A 21,789-nucleotide genomic window follows, 5' to 3' on the forward strand; every position below is an offset into this window, starting at 1 on the left:
TGCTGAAAATAGTAATTTTTTTGGTCGCAGCCACTGAAGCACAGTTGCCAGAAAAATTATGCCATATAAATGCTGAAAATATAAATTTTTTTGGTTGCAGCCACTGAAGCACAGAGGCCAGAAAAATTATGCCATATAAATGCTGAAAATATAAATTTTTTTGGTTGCAGCCACTGAAGCACAGAGGCCAGAAAAATTATGCCATATAAATGCAGAAAATATGCATTTTTTTGGTCGCAGCCACTGAAGCACAGTTGCCAGAAAAATTATGCCATATAAATGCAGAAAATATGCATTTTTTTGGACGCAGCCACTGAAGCACAGTTGCCAGAAAAAATATGCCATATAAATGCTGAAAATAGTCATTTTTTGCCATACGTTGACCTTGTAGACATTGTTTGCCCAGTTTTTTTGGTTGCAGCCACTGAAGCACAGAGGCCAGAAAAAATTAAACCAGTAGGGTTTGCACCCTAGTTTGTAACGGTGGCGGAGGGAGGAGGAGGACGCTAAAGGACAGCTGTGTGTGGAGTCATGAGGCTTGAAGAGAAGGACAGCTGCATAGAAGTCAGAACAAGTCTTCCGGCGTGCAGTAACCCTCCGAGATCCACCCCTCATTCATTTTAATAAAGGTCAGGTAATCGACACTTTTGTGACCTAGGCGAGTTCTCTTCTCAGTTACAATCCCTCCTGCTGCACTGAAGGTCCTTTCTGAGAGCACACTTGAGGCTGGGCAAGACAAGAGGTTCATGGCAAATTGTGACAGCTCTGGCCACAGATCAAGCCTGCGCACCCAGTAGTCCAGGGGTTCATCGCTCCTCAGAGTGTCGATATCTGCAGTTAATGCCAGGTAGTCCGCTACCTGCCGGTCGAGGCGTTCTTTGAGGGTGGATCCAGAAGGGTTGTGGCGCTGCCTTGGACAGAAAAACATTTGCATGTCTGACGTTACAGACTGGCCAAAGGGCTTTGTCCTTGCAGGTGTGCTCGTGGCAGGATTACTGGCACCTCTGCCCCTGGAATGTTGATGAGTTCCTGAAGTGACATCACCCTTAAAAGCATTGTACAACATGTTTTGCAGGCTGGTTTGTAAATGCCGCATCTTTTCGGACTTGTGGTATGTTGGTAACATTTCTGACACTTTATGCTTGTACCGAGGGTCTAGTAGCGTTGCGACCCAGTACAGGTCCTTCTCCTTAAGCCTCTTGATACGGGGGTCCTTCAACAGGCATGACAGCATGAAAGACCCCATTCTCACAAGGTTGGATGCAGAGCTATCCATCTCCGCTTCCTCATTATCAAGGACTGCATCATCCACGGTCTCCTCCCCCCAGCCACGTACAAGACCAGGGGTCCCCAAAAGGTCACCACTAGCCCCCTGGGAAGCCTGCTCCTGTTGGTCCTCCTCCTCCTCCTCCACAAAGCCACCTTCCTCCTCTGACTCCACTTCTGGCACCTCTCCCTGCGTTGCAGCAGGTGCCTGGGTTCGTTCTGGTGATTCCGACCAGAAATCGTGCGCTTCCAGCTCCTCGTCACGCTGGTCTACAGCCTCATCTGTCACTCGTCGCACGGCACGCTCCAGGAAGAAAGCGAAGGGTATTAGGTCGCTGATGGTGCCTTCGGTGCGACTGACCATATTTGTCACCTCTTCAAAAGGTCGCATGAGCCTGCAGGCATCGCGCATAAGCACCCAGTAACGGGGGAAAAAAATCCCCAGCTGTGCAGATCCAGTCCTACCACCCAGTTCAAAAAGGTACTCGTTGACGGCCCTTTGTTGTTGCAGCAGACGTTCCAACATAAGGAGCGTTGAATTCCAGCGAGTCTGGCTGTCAGAAATCAAACGCCTGACTGGCATGTTGTAGCGCTGCTGAATGTCAGCAAGGCGTGCCATGGCTGTGTAGGAACGTCTGAAATGGGCCGACACCTTTCTGGACTGGGTGAGAACGTCCTGGAATCCTGGGTACTTGGAGACAAAACGTTGGACTATTAAATTTAACACATGTGCCATGCAGGGCACATGTGTTAAATTGCCTAGTCTCAACGCTGCCAACAGATTGCTTCCATTGTCACACACCACTTTTCCGATCTGCAGTTGGTGTGGGGTCAGCCACCGATCGGCCTGTGACTGCAGAGATGACAGGAGTACAGATCCGGTATGGTTTTTGCTTTCCAGGCACGTCATCCCCAAGACAGCGTGACAACGGCGTACCTGGCACGTCGAATAGCCTAGGGGGAGCTGGGGGTGCACAGGTGTGGAGGAGGAGAAGGAGGACCCAGCAGCAGAGTAAGAAGAAGAAGAAGACGAGGTAGAGAGCGATGGAGGAGTAGAGGTGGTGGCAGAACCGCGTGCAATCCGTGGCGGTGACACCAACTCCACTGTTGTTGTTGAGCTACCCATTCCCTGCTTCCCAGCCATTACCAAGTTCACCCAGTGGGCAGTGTAGGTGACATACCTGCCCTGACCATGCTTGGAGGACCATGCGTCAGTAGTCATATGGACCTTTGGCCCAACACTAAGTGACAGAGATGCGGTAACTTGGCTCTGCACATGGTGGTACAGGTGTGGTATTCCCTTTTTAGAAAAAAAATTGCGGCTGGGTACCTTCCACTGCGGTGTCCCAATTGCTACAAATTTGCGGAAGGCCTCAGAGTCCACCAGCTGGTATGGTAAAAGCTGGCGGGCTAAGAGTGCAGACAAGCCAGCTGTCAGACGCCGGGCAAGGGGGTGACAGTCAGACATTGGCTTCTTACGCTCAAACATGGCCTTCACAGAAACTTGGCTGGTGGCAGATGACTGGGAATGGGAACAGGTGGTCAAGGTGGAAGGCGGAGTGGAGGGTGGTTCAGACGGGTCAAGGAGAGCAGAGGTAGAGCAGTAAGATGCTGGACCAGAAGGAGTGTGGCTTTTAGTTTGCCTGTTGCCTTTGAGGTGTTGCTCCCAAAGTGCTTTGTGCTTGCCGCTCATGTGCCTTCGCATAGAAGTTGTACCTATGTGGCTGTTGGGCTTACCAAGGCTCAGTTTCTGACTGCACTCATTGCAAATTACAATGCTTTTGTCAGAGGCACACACATTAAAAAATCCCACACTGCTGACTTTTTGGAAGTGTGCGATCTGGCGGTAACAGTAGAAGTTGGCGGAGTTGGCGGTATTGGCGGCAATGGCGGGTGCGTTGGCCGGCTGAACACAGGTGCCGATACATGTTGTTGCCCTGCTGATCCCTGCGGGCTGTCCTCCCTGCTTCTTCTAAGTCTTATTCTCCTACTGCCTCTCTGACTCTCCGTCTCTCCATCTGAACTACCCTCCTCTTGCTCTCTTCTACTAGGCACCCACAAAACATCAATCTCCTCATCATCATTCTCCTCAGATGCATCAATTTCTTCTGACACATCACAGAAGGAAGCAGCAGCGGGGACCTCCTCCTCATCACTCATTATGTCCATCTCTATCGTGTTCTCTGCCAGAATTAAATCTGGTGTAAGGTCCTCATCTCCTTCATCTTCTTCTGGCAATAATGGTTGCGCATTACTCAGTTCAAGAAACTCATTGGAAAATAACTCCTCTGACCCCAGTGAAGAAGGGGCACCGGTGGTGGAGGAAGTGTTACGTGGGGTGGCCATAGCAGTGGAGGATGAGGAGGATGTTGTGGTAAAGTTAGAAACGGTAGAGGATGGGGTGTGCTGTGTAAGCCAGTCAACTACCTCTTCAGCATTTTGGGAGTTCAGGGTCATTGGCTTTTTAAAACTGGGAAATTTGCTAGGGCCACAGGATTGCATAGCAGCACGGCCCCTAGCACGGCCTCTGCGTGGCGGCCTGCCTTTGCCTGGCATTATTTTTAAAAAAACAACAACAACAACAACAAAAACTCAGTTGGTTTTTCTGGAAACGATAATACACACAGCTAGATGGCGGGTTGAAGAAAACACTGTGCAAATAATGCCTACAAAGTCAACGTATACACTACTACAGCGGTGGATACGGATTACGTAAAATATATGAATGCTGCTTGAAAAAAAGTAACTCAAGTGGTTTTTCTAGAGACGATAATATTATCAATATTTAGACAAAATGTGAACAAGGTCACACAGCTCGATGGCGGGTTGAAGAAAACAGTGTGCAAATAATGCCTACAAGGTCAACGTATACACTACTACAGCGGTGGATACGGATTACGTAAAATATATGAATGCTGCTTGAAAAAAAGTAACTCAAGTGGTTTTTCTAGAGACGATAATATTATCAATATTTAGACAAAATGTGAACAAGGTCACACAGCTCGATGGCGGGTTGAAGAAAACAGTGTGCAAATAATGCCTACAAGGTCAACGTATACACTACTACAGCGGTGGATACGGATTACGTAAAATATATGAATGCTGCTTGAAAAAAAGTAACTCAAGTGGTTTTTCTAGAGACGATAATATTATCAATATTTAGACAAAATGTGAACAAGCTCACACAGCTCGATGGCGGGTTGAAGAAAACAGTGTGCAAATAATGCCTACAAGGTCAACGTATACACTACTACAGCGGTGGATACGGATTACGTAAAATATATGAATGCTGCTTGAAAAAAAGTAACTCAAGTGGTTTTTCTAGAGACGATAATATTATCAATATTTAGACAAAATGTGAACAAGCTCACACAGCTCGATGGCGGGTTGAAGAAAACAGTGTGCAAATAATGCCTACAAGGTCAACGTATACACTACTACAGCGGTGGATACGGATTACGTAAAATATATGAATGCTGCTTGAAAAAAGTAACTCAAGTGGTTTTTCTAGAGACGATAATATTATCAATATTTAGACAAAATGTGAACAAGCTCACACAGCTCGATGGCGGGTTGAAGAAAACAGTGTGCAAATAATGCCTACAAGGTCAACGTATACACTACTACAGCGGTGGATACGGATTACGTAAAATATATGAATGCTGCTTGAAAAAAAGTAACTCAAGTGGTTTTTCTAGAGACGATAATATTATCAATATTTAGACAAAATGTGAACAAGCTCACACAGCTCGATGGCGGGTTGAAGAAAACAGTGTGCAAATAATGCCTACAAGGTCAACGTATACACTACTACAGCGGTGGATACGGATTACGTAAAATATATGAATGCTGCTTGAAAAAAAGTAACTCAAGTGGTTTTTCTAGAGACGATAATATTATCAATATTTAGACAAAATGTGAACAAGCTCACACAGCTCGATGGCGGGTTGAAGAAAACAGTGTGCAAATAATGCCTACAAGGTCAACGTATACACTACTACAGCGGTGGATACGGATTACGTAAAATATATGAATGCTGCTTGAAAAAAAGTAACTCAAGTGGTTTTTCTAGAGACGATAATATTATCAATATTTAGACAAAATGTGAACAAGCTCACACAGCTCGATGGCGGGTTGAAGAAAACACTGTGCAAATAATGCCTACAAGGCCAACGTATACACTACTACAGCGGTGGATACGGATTACGTAAAATATATGAATGCTGCTTGAAAAAAGTGACTCCGGTGTTTTTTCTGGAGACGGTAATATTATGGATATTTAGACAGAATGGGAACAAGGTCACACAGCTCGATGGCGGGTTGAAGAAAACAGTGTGCAAATAATGCCTACAAGGCCAACGTATACACTACTACAGCGGTGGATACGGATTACGTAAAATATATGAATGCTGCTTGAAAAAAGTGACTCCGGTGTTTTTTCTGGAGACGGTAATATTATGGATATTTAGACAGAATGGGAACAAGGTCACACAGCTCGATGGCGGGTTGAAGAAAACAGTGTGCAAATAATGCCTACAAGGCCAACGTATACACTACTACAGCGGTGGATACGGATTACGTAAAATATATGAATGCTGCTTGAAAAAAGTGACTCCGGTGTTTTTTCTGGAGACGGTAATATTATGGATATTTAGACAGAATGGGAACAAGGTCACACAGCTCGATGGCGGGTTGAAGAAAACAGTGTGCAAATAATGCCTACAAGGCCAACGTATACACTACTACAGCGGTGGATACGGATTACGTAAAATATATTATGGCTGCTTGAAAAAAGTCACTCCGGTGTTTTTTCTGGAGACGGTAATATTATGGATATTTAGACAGAATGTGAACAAGGTCACACAGCTCGATGGCGGGTTGAAGAAAACAGTGTGCAAATAATGCCTACAGGGCAAATAATGCCTAAAAGGTCAACTTATACACTACTACAGCGGTAGTAAAATAAAAAAAAGTAAAATAAAAAAAAATGAATATTAAAAAAAAAAATTAAAGTTGGTGCTGCTGAACTACTAGGAGCAGCAGATTAGCACACCAGTCCCACTCCCCAACACTGCTAGACTAATAGCACTGGGCTCTTATAGTAGTAGTAGTAGTAGTAGTAGTAGTAGTAAAACAACAAAAAAATAAATAAAAGCAGTCCTTACAAGGACTACTGTTATTGCAGCAGTCAGCAGATGAGATCAGAAGCAGGACAGCTGCCCACTGCAGCTACATACAGAGCACTGCAGTAGAAGGTAGATTACTAGCCAGCAAAGCTACCTAAGCTTAAATGTCCCTCAAACCCCTGCAGACTTCTGTCCCTCCAATAACAGAGCAGTATCAAAACGATTACTAGCCAGCAAACTTTCAACTGTCCCTGAAATCACTAACAGGCAGCAGCTCTCTCCCTACACTATCTCTTCAGCACACACAGGCAGAGTGAAAAAACGCTGCAGGGCTTCGGTTTTTATAGGGAAGGGGAGTGGTCCAGGGGAGAGCTTCCTGATTGGCTGCCATGTACCTGCTGGTCTGGGGTGAGAGGGCAAAAAAAAGCGCCAACAATGGCGAACCCAAAATGGCGAACGTCGCGCGACGTTCGCGAACTTCCGGCGAGCGCGAACACCCGATGTTCGCGCGAACAAGTTCGCCGGCGAACAGTTCGCGACATCTCTATTAACTTGTCTACACTCGGGAAGATACAGTGCCTGTTAGTGCAGACACCAGAGAAGGCAAAGGCCAGTGGATTGGCAGATAAACGCAGGCCGAGAAACAAACCAATATGGCACTAGTCATAATTTCTAACTTAAATTATGCTGATTGTGTTAATCTATCACATACAAATCATTTTGTAATACAGGTATGGGATTGGATATTCAAAACCTGGGGTTTTCTGGATAATGGATCTTTGCATAATTTGGATACCTTAAGTCTACTAGAGAATCATGTAAACATTAAATGGAAAACTCAATAAAGAAAACATATATATATATATATATATATATATATATATATATATATATATATATATATATATATATATATATATATATATATATATATATATATATATATATATATATATATATATATATATATATATATATATATATATATAAAAAAAAAACCCCCAGTCGGCTGGTTTTACTTCCAATAAGGATTAATTATATCTTATTTCGGATCAAGTACAAGGTACTGTTTTATTATTACAGAAAAAAGGGAAATCATTTTTAAAATTTTGATCATTTGGATTAAATGTCTATGGAAGACGACCTTTCCGTAATTCTGAGTTTTCTGGATTAAGGGATAACGGATCCCATACCTGTAGGGTTACCACCTTTTCTGGAAAAAGATACCGTCCTTCCTATATATTTATCTTTTTTCCCTATTGAAAACATTGGGATCAACCATCATTTTGCCCGGCCGGTAAAATACTGGCCAGATGGCAACCCTACATACCTGTAGAATGTTTCTTTATAGTCTAATAATGGCATCAAACCAAAATTCCGTTCTTCTTGCTACAAGAGAGACACTGGCTGTTCCAGTTGACAGAAGCAGGAGGAATGAGAAGGCACAGGTATACAGCCTGGGGCAAGTGACTGGTTTATTGAAGCAAGTTCCATTGCCTCACTTTCTGATCAGTAGACAGGAGAGCTTGTGGGCCTTCTTGCTGGCAAGAGATTTAGATTTTTTTGTTGATGCTGAATATTGGACATTATAATATACATGAAACATTGTTTTGCTTATACAATTGTTTTGCATAATAACCTATTGAATCAAAACACACCATTGAATATAAACATATTTTGGCCTATTACAGTGGTATAAATAAACATGCTGATAAACAGATTTGTCAAAACATAAACTTGTAGTTATGTCATTTTTCCATACTGGCTGTTAAGCTTATTTTGCCATGCCTACGCTTTGCCATTACATCATGTGTTTTAGGCCATGGCTACTTGGTGACTATCTATGTCTATAATTTTTCATACCTAAGCAGAATTCAACTTGGAAAGCATACACCATTATCCATATTGCCATTTTGTTATTTACCAAATTTGACAAAGTAAAGATGAAGAAGTAAGAAACTGCTAGTCTAACTAAGCTTTAGGGTAAGGGCACACTGGGAGATTCAGGCAGATTCGCCTCGAACTGCCGTCCCCTACCTTCCTGCCGGCTGTAATGAAAAATTGCCAGTGGTATGGCACTCGAGGCCGAAGTTGCCTCACGAGGAAACTTCGGGCAACTTCGGAAAACTGAGCAACGCGAGTGCCACACTGCTGCCGATTTTTCATTATAACCGGTCGGGAAGGCAGTTCGGGGAGAATGTCGCCCCAGAGAAGAGGCAATTTGTCGTCGGGGTGACTAATCTCCCCATGTCCCTTACCCTTATGAAAGTACCCCTGAAAGTACTCTGTATTAGTTCAGTAGTTTGTTGTGATATCTGTATGGTTATCTGTTAAATCTTGCTACTGTTTGGTAATGCTTTCCTTAACAAGAGCTGTTCTGGCTTAGCAGAATGCTACTTCTCCAGTGCCACTCCCCAACTCTGCTGCTGTTACTGCTCCCTGGAGGCTTTTAGGGCTTACACTGCAATCCCATTGCGCTCAACATGATGTAATTCTTCTCCTGTTATTTCGACTGCCTAATCTCATCATACAGAGTAAGGTTTGATGTTACTTCTCCTTTAAAGGGGTTAGTTCATCTTTGAGTTTAATTTTAGTATGATGTAGAGAATGATATTCAAAGACAACTTGGTTTTCATTTTTTATTTGTGGTTTGAGTTTTCACTTTTTATTTAGCAGCTCTCCAGTTTGCAGTTTTAGCAATCTGGTTACTAGGGTCTAAATTACCCTAGCAACCAGGCACTGATTTATATAAGAGGCTGGAATATGAATAGGAGAGGGACTGATTTAAAGGATGAGTAATTACAAGTATCACTAACAAAACATTTGCTTTTGGCTGGCCCCCACCTAAGTTAGCATCAAATTACATAGTAACATAGTAACATAGTAAGTAAGGTTGAAAAAAGACACATGTCCATCGAGTTCAACCTTTTTTTTTTTTTGTTTATTAACTACCTATCTGCCAGTTGATCCAGAGGAAGGCAAAAAACCCATCTGAAGCCTCTCCAATTTGCCTTAGAGGGGGAAAAATTCCTTCCTGACTCCAAAATGGCAATCGGATTAGTCCCTGGATCAACTTGGACTATGTGCTATTTCCCATAACCCTGTATTCCCTTACTTGCTAAAAAGCCATCCAACCCCTTCTTAAAGCTATCTAATGTATCAGCCTGTACAACTGATTCAGGGAGAGAATTCCACATCTTCACAGCTCTCACTGTAAAAAACCCCTTCCGAATATTTAGGCGGAACCTCTTTTCTTCTAATCGGAATGGGTGACCTCGTGTCAGCTGGAAAGACCTACTGGTAAATAAAGCATTAGAGAGATTGTTATATGATCCCTTTATATATTTATACATAGTCATCATATCACCCCTTAAGCGCCTCTTCTCCAGCGTGAACATCCCCAATTTGGCCAGTCTTTCCTCATAGCTAAGATTTTCAATACCTTTTACCAGCTTAGTTGCTCTTCTCTGTACCCTCTCTAATACAATAATGTCCTGTTTGAGTGATGGAGACCAAAACTGTACAGCATATTCTAGATGGGGCCTTACAAGTGCTCTATACAGTGGAAGAATGACCCCCTCCTCCCGTGACTCTATGCCCCTTTTAATACAGCTCAAGACCTTATTTGCCCTTGATGCTGCTGACTGGCATTGCTTGCTACAGCCAAGTTTATCATCTACAAGGACTCCAAGGTCCTTTTCCATAATGGATTTGCCTAGTGCAGTCCCATTTAGGGTATAAGTGGCTTGGATATTCTTACATCCCAGGTGCATGACTTTACATTTATCAACATTGAATCTCATTTGCCACTTAGCTGCCCAGATTGCCAGTTTGTCAAGATCCTGTTGCAAGGATGCCACATCCTGGATGGAATTAATTGGGCTGGATAATTTTGTGTCATCTGCAAACACTGATACATTACTTACAACACCCTCCCCTAAGTCATTAATGAACAAGTTAAATAAAAGTGGACCCAATACTGAGCCCTGGGGGACCCCACTAAGAACCTTACTCCAAGTAGAGAATGTCCCATTAACAACCACCCTCTGTACCCGATCCTGTAGCCAGTTTCCTATCCATGTGCAAACGACTTCATTAAGCCCAACAGACCTTAGTTTAGAAAGCAGTCGTTTGTGGGGCACAGTATCAAACGCTTTGGCAAAATCCAAATAGATCACATCTACTGCCCCCCCACTATCCAGAATCTTACTTACCACATCATAAAATGCAATCAAATTCGTCTGACATGACCTATCCTTCATAAAGCCATGCTGATTGTTGCTCATAATGCCATTCATTAGGACAAAATTTTGTATGTGATCCCTTAACAAGCCTTCAAATAATTTGCCCACCACAGATGTCAAGCTTACTGGCCTATAATTGCCAGGCTGAGATCGTAATCCCTTTTTAAATATTGGAATAACATCAGCTTTTCTCCAATCCATAGGCACCATACCAGATGACAGTGAATCTGAGAAAATCAGAAATAAGGGCTGGTCTAAAACTGAACTAAGCTCTCTTAGAACCCGGGGGTGTATGCCATCAGGCCCTGGAGCCTTGTTTACATTAATTTGTATTAAAGCTTTTTGAATCATATCCTGAGTCAGCCACTGACTAGATTGAGCTGAACCATTCGTGCAGTTATTAAGTGAGCCTGTGAACCCAGACTCCTCTATTGTATACACTGAAGAAAAGAACTGATTTAACACATTTGCCTTATCTGTATCTGTTACAACCATACTGATACCATTATTTAATGGAGCAACACTCTCAACCTGCATCTTTTTACTATTAATATATTTAAAAAACTTTTTAGGGTTAGTTTTCACCTCCACCGCAATTAACTCTTCATTTCTTTTCTTAGCCTTCCGGATTGCTGATTTACAACATTTATTACAGTGTTTATATTCATTAAATGCAGCTTCTGTCCCTACAGATTTGTAGTTTTTAAATGCCTTTCTCTTCTTTCCCATTAACATCTTTACCTCTGTATTAAGCCACACAGGATGATTCTTAGAGCTTCTACGTTTAGTCCTTAAGGGAATAAATTGAGAACAGTAATGATTTAATATCATTTTAAAGGACAACCATTTCTGTTCTGTGTTTTTAGCTGAAAACCTAATGCCCCAATCAATGCTCTGTAGGGCAGCCCTCAAGGCACTAAAATTAGCTTTGGCAAAATTCATGGTTTTTGTTGCCCCAGTATATTTTTGTTTTTTGCACCAGACATTAAAAGATATAACATTATGGTCACTATTACCCAGGGGTTCAATGACTTGCACATTTGCTATAAGTTCTGGGTCATTTGAGATCACTAAATCAAGAATAGCATTTTTTCTGGTAGGCTCCTCAACAACCTGTGCTAAAAAATTGTCGTGCAATAAGTTTATAAACTTGCTCCCATTAACTGATCTAGCAGTACCGTTGCTCCAGTCAATATCTGGGTAATTAAAATCCCCCATTATCATTACTTTACCTAAACTAGCAGCCTTTTCTATTTGCATTAGGAGCTTTGTCTCTTCCTCCTCACTTACATTAGGGGGTCTATAGCATACTCCTACAATTAATTTGCTGGATTCTTTACAATTGGTGAAGAACTCCACCCATACGACTTCTGGCCCCTCATTTTCTAACATAACCTCCTCCTTTATATGAGCTTTTAAATCCTGCCTAACATACAGACATACCCCTCCTCCTTTTCTATTGCCTCTGTCCCTCCGAAACAAAGTATAGCCACTGATATTTACTGCCCAGTCATGCGACTCATTCAGCCATGTTTCGGCCACACCAATCACATCATATTTTCCTTCCATCACCAGCAGCTCCAGCTCTCCCATTTTACCAGTCAGACTTCTTGCATTTGTAAACATACATTTAATACTCGCACCATATTGAACATATGACATGTGGTCCTCCCTATCCTTAACAGTATCCCTAGCCAAATCTCCTCCCCCATTTTCCCTTTCTTTGCCCACTATCTCATCTAACCTGTCTACCACTGAATCTTTTACTGAACCCTCCCCCCCCACACCTAGTTTAAAATCTCCTCCAACCCTCTAGCCATCTTCTCTCCCAAAACAGCTGCCCCATCATCATTGAGGTGCAGCCCATCCCTAGCAAAGAGCCTGTAGCCGACTGAAAAATCAGCCCAGTTCTCCAAAAACCCAAAACCCTCCTCCCTACACCAATCTTTTAGCCACGCATTAATCTCCCTACGCTCCCGCTGTCTCCTTAGCGTTGCTCGTGGCTCAGGTAATATCTCTGAGAAAATTACCTTGGAAGTCCTCGCCCTCAGCTTTGAACCTAGTTTTTTAAAATCATTTTTGAGGACTTCACCACCTCCTCTAACTTTGTCATTGGTACCTATGTGTACCAAGACCGCTGGGTCTTCCCCAGCCCCTCCCAATAATCTGTCAACTCGTTCCACCACATGCCGAACCCTAGCACCAGGCAAGCAGCAGACTGTTCGGCATGTAGGGGCCTTGCGACAGATTACCCTATCCACCTTTCTAATAATTGAATCCCCTATAACTAGAACCTGCCTTTCCTTCCTTGCACTCCCCCCACCACCCGTATTAGAGCCACTGCCTCCCGGGGTGCTCCGAGAGTCAGACTGCTCCATACATGCCAGTTCGGAGTTTTCCTCCCCAGCATCTTCAGCCAAAACGGCGAATTTGCTGTTTTGGACAAACTGTGGACCAGCCCCCCTACTCTTCTGTCCCCTACTCCCCCTCTTGACTGTCACAAACCTTCCTCCCTCATTAGCCTCCACTGCCCCTTCTCCTCCCCCCACTCCACTAGCCCCTGCCAGTGGTTGCTCTGCGAGCCTCCTTTCCTGCCCCTCGTTTGCCGATGCTCTCAGTGCTGCAAGTTCACCCCTTAGAGTCTGCAGCTCAGATTCCAAGATGAAAACCCACCGACATCTCTCACATGTAAATACTGCATGGAACTGCTGCTCCAACACCACATACATGTGACAAGACACACACTGAGTAATACCAGCAAACCCACTCATATTTACACTGGGTACTTACAGTCTCCCAAATGTAATTCCTCACCAACACCTTTTCAGTTTTAAACGCCTTAAGGTTTTTAACGCTGCTTAACACTTAATTCACATGCAACACTTCGATCACATGCAACACTCGCTAAGCAGCTCCCACACTCGCTTTGCCTTCACAAGTGTAAGGTTTCAACCAGAGCACTCAAAGCCTGTTCAGAATTTACCTGATTAACCCCTCCCCCTTAATTAGAAGAAAGAGGGAAAGGAGAAAAAAAAAATGCTATTTGCTACCAGCAGTAAATAAAAACCCTTATTAACTTTTTTTTTTTTTTATGTTCCCCTTAGACCTCTAAAGCTAAAACACAAAAAGAAAGTAAATGCACTTAATGTATCAACTAGTTTACCCCAAAGAGAGAAAAGAAAAAGCTGTTTGTCTCAGTCAGATAACTCACATAACACACAGCAGTCAGTTATTTGCACTTACTCCCTCCTTGCACCCAGCACTCCCAGCATGCACAGCAAACACCAACGCCTTAAGGTTTTTAACGCTGCTTAACACTTAATTCACATGCAACACTTCGATCACATGCAACACTCGCTAAGCAGCTCCCACACTCGCTTTGCCTTCACAAGTGTAAGGTTAACGTATCAAATCAACGTATCAAATCAACGTATCAAATCAACGTATCAAATCAACGTATCAAATCAACGTATCAAATCAACGTATCAAATCAACGTATCAAATCAACGTATCAAATCAACGTATCAAATCAACGTATCAAATCAACGTATTCCGAATTAAGTTGCCAGCTGCAAATATTTGCATTATTTCATGCTATGAATACTAACACTGTTGACTTATTGAAGAATACTGGAGGAAATTAAAGGAACAGTAACACCAAAAAGTAAAAGTGTTTTAAAGTAATGAAAATATCATGTAGTGTTGCCCTGCACTGGTAAAACTGATGTGTTAGTTTCATATAAACAAGCTGCTGAGTAGCAATGGTGGAAATTGAAAAAAGGCCATATGGCACAGGTTAAAAAGTGGATAACAGATAACACCATTATGTTCTACCTATATTTATCTGCTGTGTAAACTGAGCCTTTTCTCATTTGAATGGCTGCCCCCATTGCTACACAGCAGCTTATTTATATAAACAATAGTAGTGTTTCTGAAGCAAACACAGCAGTTTTACCAGTGTAGGGCAACACTGCATTATGTTTGGATTACTTTAAAACACTTTTTGTTGTTACTGTTCCCTTAAGCATTTTCCAGCTGCTTTGCCCCTTACAAATGGCACATTTGGCCCATTTGCTCATCAAGTATTTATTACTGAAAGTAAAATGCCTCCTAAAGTAGTATGTCATGAAACAGTTAAAAATGTGTACCTTTGAATAGGTTAAAAGATTGATGGAGAGACCTCTCACCCTTTGGGGCAGAATAAATTTCAAAATGATTTTTCCTACCAAAGTATATCTATCTATCTATCTATCTATCATCTATCTATCATCTACAGTATCTATCTATCATCTATCTATCATCTATCTATCTATCATCTATCTATCATCTATCTATCTATCATCTACAGTATCTATCTATCATCTATCTATCATCTATCATCTATCATCTATCTATCTATCATCTATCTATCATCTATCTATCTATCATCTACAGTATCTATCTATCATCTATCATCTATCTATCTATCATCTATCATCTATCTATCATCTATCTATCATCTATCTATCATCTATCTATCATCTATCTATCATCTATCTATCATCTATCTATCATCTATCTATCATCTATCTATCATCTATCTATCATCTATCTATCATCTATCTATCATCTATCTATCATCTATCTATCAATCATCTATCTATCATCTATCTATCAATCATCTATCTATCATCTATCTATCATCTATCTATCATCTATCTATCATCTATCTATCATCTATCTATCTATCATCTATCTATCATCTATCTATCATCTATCTATCATCTATCTATCATCTATCTATCATCTATCTATCATCTATCTATCTCTCACCAGCAATTATTGCTAAAGGGGGTAACTGATACCATATGAGCATTAATTAGACCCTTCCTGTGGAATAATAAAGTACCAAGAGTAGCGGCACCCACTCTGATGGCTCCATATTACAAAGTGGGATAATAAAGTACCAAGAGAAGCGGCACCCACTCTAATGGCTCCATATGACAAAGGGGGTCTGGGGCTCCCGGACCTCTACACATACTATCTAGCAGCACAGTTGACCTACATCAAATGGTGGTTCAAACAAGAGCTAGAAAATCCGAATATAATATTGCAGGCCAGGTGGGTGGTATCTCTAGAAGCTCTGAAAAAGTAATTATCCGCAATTTCCACCCTGTATGAAAGCTCCGTACATGGCATGGTTAAAAACTGATGAAGCTTAAGCCCCCCATCACGTCACCGATGCTACTTTATGGAATAATTCACATCTGCAGCAATTCCTAGGCACAGAGGTCCCACGATATTGGACCGCCAAATCAATTAAGTATCCTCCCGACCTGGTAGTAGGCACTAGATTCATAAACATGGTAATACTTCGAGACAAAACAGTGGGGCCCACTTTGCCGATGTATAGATACTTGCAGTTGCGTCGTATATTTATAGCTGTTTGGGCCAGCAGATATTTTAATGGACGATCCCCCGGTTCTGAGACAACTCAGGAAGGAGGATACCTATAAAATGCTTGTATTATGGCAACGGGTCTATATCCCTTCTCTACCACCTTAACAAAATGTCAGAGAGACATTTCTGGGCTAAATGAGGAAAAGTGGGATGAAGTGACAGACAATCTCTACACATTAAGCGCCAGAGACAAACTGATTCAACTCAAATTTATACGGAGAACATATCTTACCCCTAATAGACTGCACTGCATGGGGAAACTTCACTCCTCAATTTGTAAATGAACAGGACGGATCATATTGGCTAGATCTCCCTCCGATCCTTTACCCTGAGGGATGCTTACTGGGCATATTAGATGACATATTACCTACAAACAGATCAAGGGTGTTAGTGAGGTCACTCCTATATTATGCCAAAAAGATAACAATCATGAGGTGGATGGTGCCGGCTCCTCCCAGAAAAGTTGAATGGGTAGTTTATGTGAATAGGATACTTCAATTAATAAAGCTAACTTATGAGGCCCGGGGTTGCCTGGATAAACTTGGCAATATATGGAACCCCTGGTTGGATGTACATTTACTTCAGTTACCTTGGTATAGCCATAACAAATATATTGTATTACTGTTGATGGAATGTGAATACTATTGTGTAATCTGGATATCACTGTACCCCTTACCCCCCCTTCTTTCTTCTGTACCCCCTCCCTGTTAATCGAAAACAATGTTTACTATAAAAAGATCGATGGAGAAGGTTAATGTGATAGTTGGAAGCAACGGTGCTTTGAAATATAATTGGCAATGTGGAATGGTGATTTATTTATGAATATTTATTCATTATTGATCCTTACATTTGTATTTTGTTAGATGTTCTGGATGGATATAATGGAACAATATTTGCTTATGGGCAGACATCATCAGGAAAAACCCATACCATGGAGGTAAGACCCACTCATTCACTCTGGTAGCATTCATTAATAAACTGTACTGTTCTGATCATGAACTTTTTTTTATCCAATCAGGGAAAACTCCATGATACCGACGGAATGGGGATTATTCCCAGGATAGTGCAAGATATTTTTAATTATATTTACTCTATGGATGAAAATTTGGAATTTCATATAAAGGTAATGAATATCTGTATACGTTGCAGTTAAAGGGATTCTGTCATGATTTTTATGATGTATTTTTTATTTCTAAATTACACTGTTTACACGGCAAATAATTCACTATACAATATAAAATTGTATTCCTAACCCAACAAGTGTATTCTTTTTTTATTTGTAATATTGGTGTTTAAGCAGCCATCTCGGGTCATTTTGCCTGGTCATGTGCTTTCAGAAAGAGCCAGCACTTTAGGATGGAAGTGCTTTCTGCCAGGCTGTTGTTTCTCCAACTCAATGTTACTGAATGTGTCTTAGTGGGACCTGGATTTTACTATGGAGTGCTTTTCTCAGATCTACCAGGCAGTGGTTATCTTGTGTTAGGGAGCTATCTGATTACTTTCCCATTGTTCTGTTGTTAGGCTGCTGGGAGTCACTCTTTTACAGCAGTAAAGAGTGACTTAAATTTATCAGAGCACAAGTCACATGACTGGGGACAGCTGAGAAACTGACCATATGTCTAGCCCCATGTCGGATTTCAAAATGAAATATAAAAAAATCTGTTTGCTCTTTTGAGATACAGATTCCAGTGCAGAATTCTGCAGGAGCTTCACTATTAACTGATGCATTTGGCAATTTTTTTTCCTATGACGGTATCCCTTTATGGATATTCTGTTAATGCTTTGTCACCATGGCAGTTATACTGGCAGCACATGAGCAGATCTGAGCATATGGATTGTTGACCAATTTGGCAGCATACTTGGTGGGCAATAATAGAGTAGATGTCTTGATGACTGCGAAAGCTTTGAGGCCCCCATGGCCGTTGACATTTTACAAACGGATTTACCACACATCTCTAACGTCCTACAAAAGTGATTGGAAGTTGGCTTATTGCCTAAGATGGTTATAAATGCACAATTTAGTTATCCATGTACCTCAACTCTGGGCTTACCAGTATGGTGCACCAGCAGATAAAATATCTAAACTGGACATATCATCAGCAATCTGATCGGACTGCAGGGTTGTCTTTCAAAACTTGACTAATGTGCCCATACACCTTTCAAAGTGGGTTGAAACTCCCTACTTAGTCTGGGCATGCTTGCTCAGCTTTAGTGGAAAACTATACCCCTCAAACAGTGTTGGTCTCAATAAAAATGTATTGAATAAAACAGCTCATATGTAAAACAATTTTTCGTGTTAATAAACCATTTTCATAATATACTTTTTTAGTAGTATGTGCCATTGGGTAATCATAAATAGAAAACTGCCTTTTAAAAAATAAGGGCCACCCCCTGGGATCCTAGGATTCACGGTGCACACAAACAAAGCAAACAAACTAACTTGTTGGGTCACATGATTTAATTAACAAGCAAAGCTTGTCTGCAAGTTCACAGGGATAAAACTCCATCCCCTACAATCATTCATTTGCTCATTCATTTTAGGCGATGGGAATATTTAAATTTATAGATACATATTTACATATCACATATATTCTAATTTGTTCCTCTCCCTTATTTATAAATGTTCTGTTTAGGTATCGTACTTTGAAATCTATTTGGACAAGATAAGAGATTTATTGGATGGTGAGTTTTTTTTCCTCTCTAGCCTAACCCATGTGTGATTAATGAGCATTGTTTAGTTCAGGAAAATTGCTGCTGTCTCTTGTGTTGTATTTGTTTTGCTTTAAAGGAGAACTAAAGCTTAACTAAAGATGTATGGTAGAAATGTTGTATATTATGTTTTTGGCTTCTGTACCAGCCCAAGGCAACCAGAGCCCTTTAGCAGTAAAGACCTGTGTCTCCAAAGATTGCACTTATAATACCGTAGGCAATATCAGCTTATTGGTAGGCATATAGGCATGCACCGAATCCACTTTTTTGGATTCGGCCGAACCTCTGAATCCTTCACGAAAGATTCGGATGAATACCGAACCGAATCCGAACCCTAATTTGCATATGCAAATTAGGGGTGGGAAAGGGAAAACATTTTTTTACTTCCTTGTTTTCTGACAAAAAGTCATGCAATTTCCGTCCCTGCCCCTAATTTGCATATGGAAATTAGGATTCGGATTTGATTCGGCCGGGCAGAAAGATTCGGCCGAATACTGCTGAAAAAGGCTGAATCCCGAACCGAATCCTGAATTTGGGGCATCCCTAGTAGGCAATAATGTAGATTCGCTTTCCAAGAGCCAGCAACATGAGCATTCCAGACACTTGGAATCTGCAAAGGTTCTTTATTTAGGTTGGACGGACAAATGTTGGAGGTGTGCAGCTTCTCACACATGGAAGGCAGGAACACGAGAATGATAGGAGCTGGCTCTTGGAAAGCGAAGGGGTTTCTTTGTTTATTTCATTGATTATATATCCCTGAAGAAGTCATGATTTTGGTCTCGAAGCGCATTGGGTTTGAATCTACATTATTATCTACCAATGAGCTGATGTTGCTTACGATATTGTTGAAGTTGCAAACATTTTTAATTTAAATAAATTATAAAAGCAAATTAGACTAGGGAAGCGCGCCCTTCTTTTATTTTGTATTCTATTTCTGTATGCTTCAAAGCTACACTAGGTTTACATGAAGCTGTTATTAGAGATGCAACCTGACATGATGGCTAACCATGGAGTCCTATGCCTTTTGAGCTATTTGGTGTTGCTACATGGCCAGGATTACCAGTTTGGCTTTACTTTTATTTGCTTATACAGGTATGAGACTTGTTATCCAGAATGCTCGGGACCGGTGGTTTTCTGGACAACAGATCTTTTCATAATTTAGATCTTCCTACCTTAAGTCTACTAGAAAATCTTGTAAACATTAAATAAACCCAATAGACTGGTTTTGCCTCCAATAAGGATTAATTATATCTTAGTTGGGATCATGTACAAGGTACTGTTTTATTATTAGAGAGAAAAAGGAAATCATTTTCCAAAATTTTTATCATTTGATTATAATGGAGCCTTTCCATAATTCAGCGCATTCTAGATAATATGGGTTTCTGGATAACATCCCATACCTGTAGTCACAGCAATTATTTCACGCTGCTGTGAAAATAAGTGTCTTTTTCTGTTACAGAATTTGCCATCCTGCTGTCATACTTTTATCTTTGCTCCTAGAAGGAAGTGCTAAAATTAAGCTTTTTTAGAAAGGTCTATATAAATACACCAGTAAACCCTCAAAGTAATGCTGCTCTGAGTCCTCTGTTAAAAGAAACACCACATTTCTTTCCTTCTATTGTGTACACATGGGCTTCTGAATCAGACTTCCTGTTTTCATCTTAAACCTCCAGGGCTAGGGCTTGAGCATGCTCAGTTTGCTTCTCTCTCCCTCCCTCCTCCCCGCCCTGCTGTAATCTGAGCCCAGAGCAATGAGCGAGCCGGGAGAGACTCAGGCAGGAAGTGATGTCACACCGCCAATATGGCAGTTGCTATCCTAAACAAACAGAGAACATTTTAAGAGCTGTTTACTCAAGTATAGTAAAGCATTCTGCAGAATAAATATAGTGTTATAGCTTGCACTATTGTGGCTAATCTATTGGCAATAAACTGCTTCAGTAGCTTTCCTTCTCCTTTAAGCATTGACACACTTTCCATCTTTCCTATAGTTCTCTAGCTCCCTCTGCTTGCTAAAAGATAGCATTGATAGGTATATATGAGTCCAGGTTTGCTGTAATTAGTAGAGGTTTACTAGGGTATCGACAGATTTATAATTTGCAAGAATAATATTTATTCTGAGAGAAAAATCGGCATAATTGAGATTTGTAATTACATATTATTTATAGCCATTATGCTCTATTGCTTGACCAATTATCTACTGTTCTAAGGTATGTCAGACCTAATTCCCCCACTTTTCTTGGGCCATACCTGTTTAACACCCCACTTTGCATGTAGTCACAATATTTTATGTTCATGAATTCATTATAATATCTGTACATTTTTCAGTTTCAAAAACAAACCTTTCTGTTCATGAAGACAAAAACAGAGTTCCATATGTCAAGGTGAGTCCTGTGAAATTTGGCTTTGCTGTCATTTGCTGTCATTTTGTATTTGCAAATAAAATAGCAAAAAGGATGCCAGCACCTGTTCCCAATTTGTATCTGTGTTGGAAAGTCACTCGCAAGTACCTGTAGCATTTCTATTTTCCTTGTGTCAATGGGGTGCGAGTCACAAAATTTTACATTTTAAGCCTAGAAGGCAGTAGCACAATAATTGCCCAGCTTCTTTGCATTTGTTGCCCTCCCGTCCCAGAAGTGATACTCTCATGGCATTACACGTTGTATGTACATAATATAATGATTTAATTGTATATATTTTTATATACTATGTAAACTGACATTGTTCCTGTTCCCCTTTTGTTCTGCCATAGGGTTGTACTGAGCGCTTTGTATGTAGTCCTGAAGAAGTCATGGATACAATAGATGAAGGGAAATCTAACAGACATGTAGCTGTGACAAGTAAGTTTTGCATGAATAAAATGTTTCTAATATAAAAGGTCATTATCGCTTTATCGAAATCAGGATATTTGCTGATTCAGCTACTTTCTTGCATTTCACTGCAGAGATTGTGTCTGAAAACAGAGCTGCTTTCCCTTCCAGCCATAGTTAGTCACTCATTTGACCCAA

At 41.1% G+C, this 21,789-nt stretch overlaps 1 protein-coding gene across 1 annotated transcript in view; it reads left to right on the forward strand.

Moving 5' to 3' along the window:
- Window positions 1–21,789, forward strand: part of kif5b.S (kinesin family member 5B S homeolog) — a 54,698-nt gene that overhangs the window by 13,360 nt on the left and 19,549 nt on the right. The window contains exons 3-7 of the mRNA XM_018269058.2: window positions 16,939–17,012; window positions 17,094–17,198; window positions 18,709–18,757; window positions 21,110–21,165; window positions 21,534–21,621. Coding sequence (XP_018124547.1) covers window positions 16,939–17,012; window positions 17,094–17,198; window positions 18,709–18,757; window positions 21,110–21,165; window positions 21,534–21,621 — 372 coding nt within the window. The remainder of the gene's footprint in view (window positions 1–16,938; window positions 17,013–17,093; window positions 17,199–18,708; window positions 18,758–21,109; window positions 21,166–21,533; window positions 21,622–21,789) is intronic.

This window comes from Xenopus laevis, chromosome 6S, assembly GCF_017654675.1.
Source record: "Xenopus laevis strain J_2021 chromosome 6S, Xenopus_laevis_v10.1, whole genome shotgun sequence".
In the NCBI taxonomy this organism is placed as follows: domain Eukaryota; kingdom Metazoa; phylum Chordata; class Amphibia; order Anura; family Pipidae; genus Xenopus; species Xenopus laevis.